The 11,432-nt window shown below is 50.3% G+C and overlaps 1 protein-coding gene across 1 annotated transcript in view; it reads left to right on the top strand.

The window, feature by feature from the left end:
- Positions 1–11,432, top strand: part of CARMIL1 (capping protein regulator and myosin 1 linker 1) — a 282,219-nt gene that overhangs the window by 89,527 nt on the left and 181,260 nt on the right. The window contains exon 3 of the mRNA XM_077765769.1: positions 11,088–11,138. Within this exon, the coding sequence (XP_077621895.1) occupies positions 11,088–11,138 (51 nt within the window). The remainder of the gene's footprint in view (positions 1–11,087; positions 11,139–11,432) is intronic.

The raw sequence follows: 11,432 nt of genomic DNA, 5'->3' as shown, positions 1-11,432 counted from the left end.
GAGGAGTGCCGCGCCGTCGGCCCGCAGTTGCCTCTGCGACAGTTGTCCGGGCTTGCAGAATCCATGCGGTTCGTCCCTGCAGCTCCCATTTCCGTTCTTCTCTTCCTCTCTGTCTGTCCCTTAAAATCCCCACACAGGGGCCCCTGGGCGGCTCAGTCAGTTGGGCATCCGACTTTTGACTTCGGTTAGCGCGTGATCTCCCGGTTCGTGAGTTCAAGCCCCGCTTCAGGCTCTGCATCGACAGCCCAGAACCTGCTTGGGATCCTCTCTCCCTCTCTTTCTGCCCCTCCCGTGCACACACACTCTCTCTCACTCTCTCTCAAAAATAAATATATAAATGTAAAGAGAAAAGGAAAAGGGAAACGCTGTCCTCAGTGTCATCAAGCAGTATGCACAATGCCCCCGCCTGTCTGTGGCACCTTCACCTATTGCTCAGGCGGGGCAGGTGTGTCAGTGAAAGTGATCTTAAGCTCAGACTTGCCCAGGACGCATTTTAAAAGACCATGCTGACCAAGGAGTCCTTCAGAAGCCCTTCTAAATTTCCAAGAAGCATGAATTCCAAGGTTCATGATATGGTTACACTTTTATACATTTCCCAAATGTTGAATATACTCTTGGCTCTTGGCCCCAAATAGAATATAATTGGTGTATTTATGCTTAGTTCAAAGGAACTTACACATACTCCATTTTAAATTATTTTAATGATTTATATTGGTTTTATCTTTGTTTTTATGTTGTTGTGTCTCAGCTCTGATTTAATAGCGCTGAGGGATGCAGTTACTGATTTTAATATCCTTCCTATGGGGAAATTACATTATATTAAATTATATGTATAACGTATATGTGTACTTGTGTTCCCTAAGTATTATATAACATACGTCATATGATATGGAATATTTGTATATACACATACACACATATATATAATTGATGAGCCTCTAATCCTATAGTTTCTAGAGACACACCATAATTAAAAGGTAAAGATGTGGCACCGTACATCAGTTTTAGGTAACGCAGAAATGCAGCCTTGCTGGCGTGGAAAATGAACAGAATTGTGTTCTTTTGCAAGGATCACAGTGTTCCTGGGACTTAGTTTCCTCGTTCTCAAAATGAAGGAATTTAACTGACAACTTCAAAGGTCAGCTCTAAACCGATTGAATTGCTGAGTTAATCTCCTGGGTCTTGCAGTTTAGTGGGACGGCTAGGGTTAGCGGGAGTGATTCAAAAGCAAGATGAACGAAAGCTCATTTTCCAGCTGTTGGGTGAGGAGATGAGTCAGGAATGTTGCCCTGTCATTTGAGTCTGGTTTGCTGGTGGATAAGGGAATCCCCTCATGCCGAAGACGCCTTGCTAATCGATGCGTGCTTGTCACTGTCCAGATGTGGGGCCAGCCTCTCACCAGACCTTGGGTGTGTGGTTGGGGCACATGGAAGGTCTGGTCTGAGACCAGCTCTGGGCTCATCCAGACAGCATTTTCCAGAGCCAGCTCTGCTAGCTTACTAGGATTTGCATGTAGTTCCCCCCCACCTCCCAACTGATTTCCATTTTTCTTACCAGTTCCTTCTCTTCTTTCCTGACCAACTTGTAGATTTACACTGTAAGGGGCGCCTGGGTGGCTTAGTCAGTGAAGTGGCCGACTTCGATTTCAGCTCAGGTCATGATCTCACGGTTCATGAGTTCGAGCCCCCCATTGGGTTCCACACAGACCGTATGGAGCCTGCTTGGGATGGATTCTCTCTCTCTGCCTCCCCCACCCCCCAAAGAAATAAATAAAAAAGAGGGATTTACAGTGTAAAATTTAGGACTGCCATTAGTCTTCCTCTGCCTTGATTTCTTCAGCTGGAAAATGCTGTTACTAACACCAACCCCTTCACTCCCTGTGATCTTGGGAGGAAAAATGGGCTCACTGATGCCGTAAAGTGCTTTGATCTGAGGTCAGGAAAGCAGTAGTTCAGTGATACTAAGAATGCCGTGTCTTTTCTTTATTTTCCTGTGATATTTGAAATGTCCACAGTGAATACTATGCTTCAGGGAGGGAGGTCTCATTTTGAATGTCATTGACAGAGTGATGGCCTAGAAGATATTAGAATTACAAATGAAAACTAAGAAACTATGTTTGAAAACTGTTAAGACCAAGCCATTCACTGTTTGTTTTCAAAGAATATGTGCGGAAGTAGAAGTAGATGCTAGCTCTGGGGCATAACGAAAAGTACGATCTTACAAATCGAAGTTGTACATATGCTTTAAATTTAATCACGAGAGAAAAAGTGTAATATATAGATCATGAATGTGGAGTGATTTTTTTTCTTTAGAGATGTTGCTAATCAGTATGATAGTGACTAGCCACAAGTAGCTATTTTATTTAAAATTAATTAGAGTTCAATAAAATTCAGTGACTCAGTCACATTAGTCACATTTTAAGTGTTTAGTGGCCACATGTGGCTACTGTGTTGGAGAGACCATTTATAAGACATTTCTAGAAGGTTCTATGAGAGAGTGCTCCTTAGAGAAGCTGTAAGGAATGGCAAAAGAACATCCCATCCTCCTCCTTCCTGAAGTTGGTTTTCAGAATTCAAATAGAATCTTTGGCTTCATGTTATTCCATTTTAACTGTACACCTGAAATTGTTGAAGAAAGCACAGCTCACTCCAAAACGTCATTGATTCGTTTCTCTGCTTGGAAAGTCCTGGAACCCAGTTCTTGGCTCTCAAGTTGCACTTCTCCCATAAATACTTTCTTCCTTACTAGATAACGTGTTACCTGGACCAACCCAACAGTCACTTAATCATGTACCACCCCGAGTTGTGTGATTATTTCATGGGTATCAACCAAACTCTTACCTTCGGCAAAACGACTAATATCTCACTCTATCCACAAGTCCACTGGGACTCTACCATCCAAGGGTAGCCAGAATCCAGCCACTCGTCACCGCTCCCAGGGACCACCGTGTCCCAAGCACGACCATCCGCCCTGAGTTACGGCAGTCGCATCCTGACTGGGTTTCCTGCCTCTGTGCTCGCCCTCTTGCTCGCTTCCCAGTCTCTGCTTCCCATGGAAGTCAGGGAGTTCCCTTTCAGTGTCGGGTCAGGTCGCTCCTGTGCTCTGAACCCTCCCGTGATTTCTAGTTCAAGTAAAAGATAACGTGTGGTGGTCGCCTGTAAGGCCTCTCAGCTCTCATGGCCCCCTCAGCCCTCCTTGTTACCCCTCTGACCCCACCCGTGCCTACTTTCTGCAGGGCATGGTGGGCTCTTTATCCTTCTTCTGCAGGCATATTCTCACCTCAGGGACTTTGCTTTTGCTATTTCCTCTGCCTGGACCTCTCTCTCTCTCTCTCTTTTAAAAAATTTTTAAAAAATATTTATTTTTGAGAGACAGAGAGAGCGGGGAGGGGCAGAGAGAGAGGGAGACACAGAATCCGAAGCAGCTCCAGGCTCTGAGCTGTCAGCACAGAGCCCAACGCAGGGCTCGAACCCACGAACCGTGAGATCATGACCTGAGCTGAAGTCAGATGCTCAACTGACTGAGCCACCCAGGCATCCCAAGATTGTATTTGTAAAATTTGAGCACAATGCTAACACGCTGAGAGAAGAAGAATAAGGAAGTGATATCTGTGTCTCCTTGTCCTGAGAGATGAGGCTAGAAGGCCAGGAGACGTGGGCTGATAGGGTGACGTGGGGCAGATTGGGGAGGGACTTCAACAGAATTCTGGGAAAAGATGCTGAAACTAACTTCTTGTTCCAACGCTGCCGTATAGGCTGTTGTTAGGTAGTGTTGTTGTGAATGCAGGTCCTTGGGGACATGCTTTTGTTGGGCTCCTTTCTGTAGCAGGTCTTGTGCTGAGCGCCTCACATGTTAGGTGCTCATCCTGGTGGGTGATAGTGTCTCCATGCTCTCACAGATGAGAAGCCCAGGGCACAGAAAGGCCACGTAACCTGAGAGGTCACACAGCTATAGGAAGAGGTCTAGTGGGACCCCCCCCGCAAGGCTCGCTGCCTTTGGAGCTGGCATTTGTTCTAAACCATAACAGTCACTTGTCTTTTCCTTCAAGTGACTTGTTGTGGTCTCTTTGGATGCCATGCCTGGGACAGGAGGCCCCCACCCCAGGGTCTGAATCTTGAGAGGGGTCACACGTGGATGAAAAGTGATGGGAGTCTGTCCACCCGGTAAGGGCAGCCGGAGGGACCGTCTGCTGGAATCTGTAGAGATGCTTTGCTTTCTGTTCCTCTTGAGCTCTGGGCATTTCGTGTTTTATTTTATTTTGGGGGAGTGTTTTTGTTTTTTTGTTTTTTTTTTTTTTGATGATGAGCGCTATCCATCAAAAAACATATTTGTGCTTAACATTCTGTCACTTGGAACACAGAGGAGTTCCCGTGGATGCTGACCAATCGTTTAACCCTTCTGGTCTGCTCCCTCTTCTCTAAAATAGAGGGATTGGATGCATCCTTCCCCAGATCTCTCGTAGCTCTGTGAGTTTTAGCTGGGCTTGGGTTCTAGTGACTCTCATGGTCAAGAAAGGCTGGCTGGTCCCGTGTTGGGGAAGCAGGAGAACTTTTGTTAATTCATTGGGTTAATATGACCATTACCTCCAGCTCGTATGTTTTCTGTGCTCCTTGCACGACTGTGACTCTACTGTGGGTGAGTTCATCTAGAACGTAAAGAGGACCCCAATGGCTAATTCCTTCCCCCAAGTGTGCATGGTGTGTGCAGACCTTGGACTGCCCAGTTCACCACCCACCCGGGGCCGAGAGCTCTGGGCAGGGACCATCCACATCCAAGGGCCTGACACGAGCCCCCCCGGCACCTTGAGGGGCTGGAGCTGGGTATTAGACTCCTCTTACTCATAGCCTAGGGAGGGGGTCCCTTTGCCGGGGATCATTCTGCCTTGAGAAATGTGTCCTCATCACAGCATCAGTGCCACACAGTCCAGAGATTTGTGTCAGCCGCCGCTTTGAAAGGAAGAGGTGATAGGGAGTGACATTAAGGAGAACTGATGGTGTGAAGTAGCCACATGTTCATCTGTGGGGAAGCACGGACTTTGTTTTGCTTCACAACCTGCGGTCGTGGGGCGGCAGAGGGGAGGGAGTGATCGTGTCTGACGAGCTGTGTGTCAACACTGCATTTCTGCAGGATGGCGTGAATAACCAGGTGAAATAGAAATGGATTTGCACAGGTGTTAGAGCACAGAGGCTGAGCCCCACCGGCTTCCTGGCTCCCTGTTGATGGAGCATCTGTTGTTTCAGGGAGTAGTGCTCCAAGAAGGAATTCGTTCTTCTTTGCAAACCTCTCATGGGGACTTGCCATTCCCGGTCGTCTACATAGACCGAAGAGGAGTGGGGTCCTTGAGCAGGGAGAACCTCATGGACCCCAAGTCTAGGAGGCTGACATGGGGATCTGTTCCAGTGCCCTTGTTCTCAGTTCAAGTACGTTTGCATCCATGAAGATCGTGACGATCCGTTAGGTCGCTCAGCTAGCTTGAGCTAATCCCAGGCTGAGTGTGGGCAACTCTCTTAGTTTAATACTGTTCTGGGCATGTATAGTTTTATCATAAGGTCTAAATACAAATAATAACCTGCTACTTTAGCTCTTTCATCAGCCAGTCCTCTTCTGAGCGCTGAACGATGAGCCCATTTAACCCTCACGGCTCCATGGGTATGATGACTGCTCCCATTTTACAGAAGAGGAAACTGAGCCATGGAAAAGGTTAAGTCGTTTGCCCAAGTCACACAGAGAGTAGATGGTGAAGCTTGGGTTGAAATGCAGACAACCTGGTCCCAGCGCGGCTCCTTTAAACCGCCAGGCCGGGGGTTGGCAAGCGTGTTCTGTGTAGGACCAGGTAGTAAGTAGTTTAGGTGCTGTGTGCTGTGAAAATCTCTGTTGCTTCTATTCAGCTCTGCCTTTGTAGTTTGAAAACAGCCGGAGACAATGTGTTAAACAGACGGTGTAGCTGTGTCCCAATAAAACTTTATTTATAAAAATGGGTAGAGTGCTGGATTTGGCCCACAGGCTGTAGTTCAGACCCTGTACTGGACGATACTGCCTTGTTAGGAAACATCTGTTAATGCCAGAGAGAGACAGACCCTGGAAAGTATGGCTATCCGGTTTTATAAGGGATTGGGGACAGGAATTGCATGAAAATGATATAGTGTTTGTATTCTTTTGGGTGATGTGCCCTCTTGCTTTAGGGAGGGAGGTGGTGTTCCTTATGGCTGTGTACGGGGGTGTTAAGGGACTCAGGGCCGGGAGAGACTGTATTCTATCTCAACTTTCTGGGTGATCTTGCACAAGTCTCTTAGCACCTGTCACTCACCGCTCTCCACAGTGGTGATACCAGTCCTCACCACCTGACCCATTTCACATATCTCCCTGAAGTGTGTGTCTTGGATTAAGGAGGCCTTGTCTCTGATTCACTTGGAGCTCGGCCTTTGGAAGAGGGTAAATGTGTTAAACAGCCATCATCATTTCATTTGCTTGCAAATTAGAGAGTACTTTGGGGGGGCATATGACCACTTTTTGAGTGTTTGCCATGGGGAACCCAATTTTAAAGGAAGGGCATTCTTGGTCATCTGCACGAGGGAGTGGGGATTGAGGAGGTGTGAGTTCACGGGCTGCATGTGCAGCAGTAGGCTTTAAGCCAGTGAAGTTGTTCAAGAGGGTGAAACAGGTATTTATTTCNGCCCAGAGAGAAGCAGGCTGCCGCCTGCATTTCAATGAAAGGGAGAGGAAATTCATAAGAGGCTGGAAATGTGGTTTGCATGCCAAGGCCGCTGTGGACGGATGGGCCCCAGGTGGGAGGCGCTTACAGCGTGCCCTCGATGACTGGGGTTCCTTGGTGAAGTGCGGGTGCTGCTTCTGATGACCCCCAACCCCCACTTTTTTTAATTTGCAAGATAACACATTGAACTGNCTGGGCTCAAACCCACGAACCGCGAGATCATGACCTGAGCCGAAGTCGGACGCTTAACCGACTGAGCCACCCAGGCGCCCGTATTTATTTCAGTTTTTAATGAGTGTGCAGTGTGAGCAGCGAGAGGGCTCTGTAGTCGACCTCATTATATATATCGTTTCCGTAAGAGCATTTAGGCTTCTCTGCTAAGCGGTGAGTCTGAGCGGTAGCGAGGGTTTTTATAAATGTTTCCAAGTGAAATGTCGAAGTTAAAAGCTGAACTGAGAAGGCCCAGAGAGAAGCAGGCTGCCGCCTGCATTTCAATGAAAGGGAGAGGAAATTCATAAGAGGCTGGAAATGTGGTTTGCATGCCAAGGCCGCTGTGGACGGATGGGCCCCAGGTGGGAGGCGCTTACAGCGTGCCCTCGATGACTGGGGTTCCTTGGTGAAGTGCGGGTGCTGCTTCTGATGACCCCCAACCCCCACTTTTTTTTTTTAATTTGCAAGAAAACACATTGAACTAAAAATTTCAGCTCTGATGATATCTCAGAATCCTGGTGGGTTCCTTCTGAGGCTAGAAGCTATCATTTGAAAATCTAGTAAGTGCAACTACTTAATCCCAATTTGGGCACCTAAATTCAAGGTGCTTTGCCATCCACTCTCATGATAGAAGAGCTGGTATTTGACCGAGACCTTCTTGGTGCTGGGCTAGGACTCTGTCTACACTTGTATCTTACTTAAAATAACAGGATTTGTTCTGCAGAGTAATATTCTTGTTTTCCAGAGGGACAGACTGAGGATGGGGAAGTTCACTAACTCTGGCAGGGTGTAGCAGCTAGACCGTAGCAGAGCCAGACTTTAAATCTGCCTTCCTGGGGCTCCTGGGGGGCTCAGTTGGTTAAGCGTCTGACTTCTCTCTAAATAAAGTAGAGACACACAGAGAGTGAGAGCAGGGGAGGGGCAAAGAGAGAGGGGGACACAGAATCTGAAGCATGATCCAGGCTCTGAGCTGTGAGCACAGAGCCTCACGTGGGGCTTGAACTCAGGAACCTCGAGATCATGACCTGAGCCCAAGTCAGACGCTTCACTGGCTGAAGACTGTGCTGTTCCCAGTGCAAATGTAGCCCCATTTACCAGCCCCCGGTGTGCACTGATGGAGCAAGGGGCAGGATTCTTGGAAGAGTAAGTAGCGTTTGTAGCTTTTCACTCGTGCTTCAAATGATTGCTTCACTCTTGCGCTTCTAAGTGGGCACAGTCTCGGAAAGGCTGGGTCAGTTTCGGAGGGTTTCACCCACTCCGCCCCATCCCCTCCCAGACTTGCCAAGACCCATCTTCATGCCTCTGGAGACCCTAGGGGACCACCGGCGATGGGCGCCAGCCAGCACAGAGCTTCTCCCTTCCAGGCCCCGGCTCCCACACAGATGCGGCTCTTTTCAAACAAGTTCTTTTGGCCCGTGTCCAAATTCTGGGAGACACTGTGTACAACTTTTGAAGGCCACTGTGTGCTCAGAAACTATTTTTAAAGACGGAGAGTTGGCACATGGGGTCACGGATTGTGAACCCTGTTGTTGCCTGAGGGAAGCAGAGGGGTCGTGGGAACGTCGTGTGTCTACCTGTGGTCAGGAGATTGATTGCCCTTCATTCAAAAGGTGGCTGCGCATGAGCATTGTGGGCTTTCCCCCTCTCTTTTTAAAACTGTACTGACCCGGGGCACCTGGGCGGCTCCGTCGGTTAAGCATCTGACTCTTGGTTTCAGTTCAGGTCATGCTCTCACAGTTTGTGGGTTCAAGCCCCATGTCGGGCTCTGCGCTAACAGCGTGGAGCCTGCTTGGGACCCTCCCTTTCTGACACTTCCCCGTGCGTGCTTTCTCTCTCTCTCAAAATAAATAAATAAACTTAAAAAAAAAAGTACTGACCCAGTTAATACCCTCCCAGTGGCCCTAGAAACGGCCTGTACTGACTGATCGGGGAAGGCAGGGAGGTCATGTGACGCCCTGGCTGCTTGTGGGAGGCTTGTGCTCCCGGTGGGTTGTTGCTGGGATGCTCGTGCGAGATCAGTCCCTCAGATGTGTTAATTAGCCCCACGCCGGGGCCTTGTAATCACTTCATCACCAGTGCGTTCCTTGTTTGACAGTGTCAGAGGTGCCGTGTCATGTTTATTTCACGTTCTGCGCGAGTGTCTCTGTGACTGGGTTACGAATGCCCTCTCCTTCCAGAAGGCGGTGGTTCTTCCCTGATGGGTGTCCGGTTTGGCAGCAGGCATACGCCAGGTACAAGCTCGCAGGCGATTAGCGTCCGGGAAGCCCCAGGAAACGAGGGAGGGCAGAGGCAGGGCAGGGTACCAGGGTGCGAGGAGGAAGGGAGGGTGAGGAAAGCGGAGCGTGGTGGGGACCGGGGCAGCCGCAGCAGAGCGGGGGGCGGGCGGGCGAGACGCAGCAGACTGAGCGCTGCGCAGACGGCCTCGGGTACGCACGCAGAAGACAGACACGCAGGCAGGCACAGCAGTAGGACTGGCTCTTTCCCGAGGATGCCCAGCCTCCCTCATCCGCCTGATGACACGTGTTGCTGTTCGCTTCCTTCTGGCTCTAGAGCTCCGTCACCCCGTGACTCATCTGCATCTGCATGTGTGTAGACTTCCAGGAAGTGGGTTCTGGAAGATCGAGAGTCCGTGTAAGGAATTAGAAGCCCAGTCCCGGACCCAGGCCACACTGGGTCCAAATGGCCGCTCTGCCACTCGCTCGCTGGACCAGAGCAAGTTCCGTCATCTCTGTGTGTCTTAGTCTCGTCTTCTTAAAATGGGGATGTCACGGTGTCCAGTCTGGCTCCTAGGGTGCTGTGAGGACTCAAGGAGGTGAGGCCCACAGGCCCGTTAGAACAGTGCAGCGACGGACAGTCCTGGCCGTGTTTGCTACTGTGTCTCTAACGTGATCCCAGGGTTGTGGGACCTCCTTCCCTTGGAAGGAATGTTCACAGAGCTCAACCCATCTGTTGAAATACAGAGAAGGCTACCTGTTCCTGCCTGGGCTTTAGCCCTTGAACTTACTCCTCATCTGAAAAGATAATAGGCTGGGGGTCGGGAGCTCTCGTTGGCCGCTCCAGCTCACATGAACCAGCAAAGGCGAGACCCCATGGACTCGCTCTCAGATTAGAAGCTGAGATGGTGGTAAACAGCGGGGTTTCAGGTCATTGACCAGGTGATACTGAGTCCTTCTTGGCATGTGAGTTCTGTGATCTGGCTAGGATTTTACCGCTGTGCACAGGTTTTGTGGGCTTAAGAATCTCAAAAAGATGGGAATGCTCGTGTAAGTACCCCTGGAAGAGAGAAATATGTGGACTGCATTGTAAGTAATAAATCTGGTGACCGGGAAGTTCTTTGGGAAATGAAGAAGCCAGTCCTCCCCTCAGAACTTAAGTATTGGAGACTCCTTTCTTCAGTGCAAAGGCCCTGGGGCCTGTCCAGGCCTCCAAGCTGCAGAGTGGCTCCATGTTTAGACCTTGGCGGTTGGCCTGTGGACGAGGGATCCCTGCTCCGGGGATGAGTTCCAACCATTTCCAGCCTCTTTCCAGCCTCTTTGTATTCACAAGGCCCTCGCTGGGTAAGAGGGGGCCTAGAGGCATGTGGGGCCCTATGGGCTTCATAGATGTTCTTAGTGGAGTATTGGTATGGGAACCTCCAGAAATGTTCTCCCTAGGCCTGGGGGAGGCCCAGCCGACACACACAGCGGGGGACACGCTGGAGCCTCACCCAGTACGCTGCCTGTGCCCTGCGCGAATGTTCTCGTCTCCTGCGCGGGAACAGGGCGAGTGGGTGGTGGTCGTGAAGAGCCTGTGAAAGAGCACTAGGCCTCTCCACGCGGTCTCCTGCTGGTGGGGCGCTCGCAACGCCGTGCGGGGGCTGTTTGACCGTCACAGAGGCGTGTCTTGTGTTCTCAGCGGGAGTCACCCCCTGGGCCTTGGGCTATGATTGACTGCTCATTGTGAGATTTCACAAGTGATCTGTTCAGTTTGGACCTTCGTGTGGTCACTCTTGAGGGAAACAGGTTCTACGTGGCCAGGAGGCTGTCCTGGGCCACTGATGCTTCTCACGTGCCCGGAACCCAGCCCCGTGGCCCCTCGGGGCATCTGTGGCATTCCGCCCTGTGGGCAAGGCCAAGCCCGTCGGTCCCTTGGTGGTGCTCACACTGATGCCCTTTCTTACCTGCAGGTGCTGACGTCATGCCGGGCCTTCCTCGTCACCGCACGGATCCCCACCAAGGTCAGTGTCGGTGCGTTTCCTCCAGCACACACACCCTCCAGCCCTGCGCACACTCCCTCCTCGCTGCGGTGTCCAGAGTGTTCTTAGCACCCCATGCTTCCTCCTCCTCCCCAGAAAGCACCAGGGCGTTGTGACCACGAACAGTTTTTACCCCATTGTTTCTCCTCTTCTTCGAAAGCAAATGTGTGTGTCTGTGATGAGTCTCAAAGCAGGCGCCTCTGCAGCCACACCCAAGTGAAGAAATAGAACTTTGCTGTCACCCCAGAAGGCCCAGCTCTGCTTTGGGGGGGGGGG

Source organism: Crocuta crocuta, unplaced genomic scaffold (genome assembly GCF_008692635.1).
Source record: "Crocuta crocuta isolate KB4526 unplaced genomic scaffold, BGI_CrCroc_1.0 scaffold811, whole genome shotgun sequence".
In the NCBI taxonomy this organism is placed as follows: Eukaryota; Metazoa; Chordata; class Mammalia; order Carnivora; family Hyaenidae; genus Crocuta; species Crocuta crocuta.
This window is presented reverse-complemented; position numbering and strand designations above follow the sequence as displayed.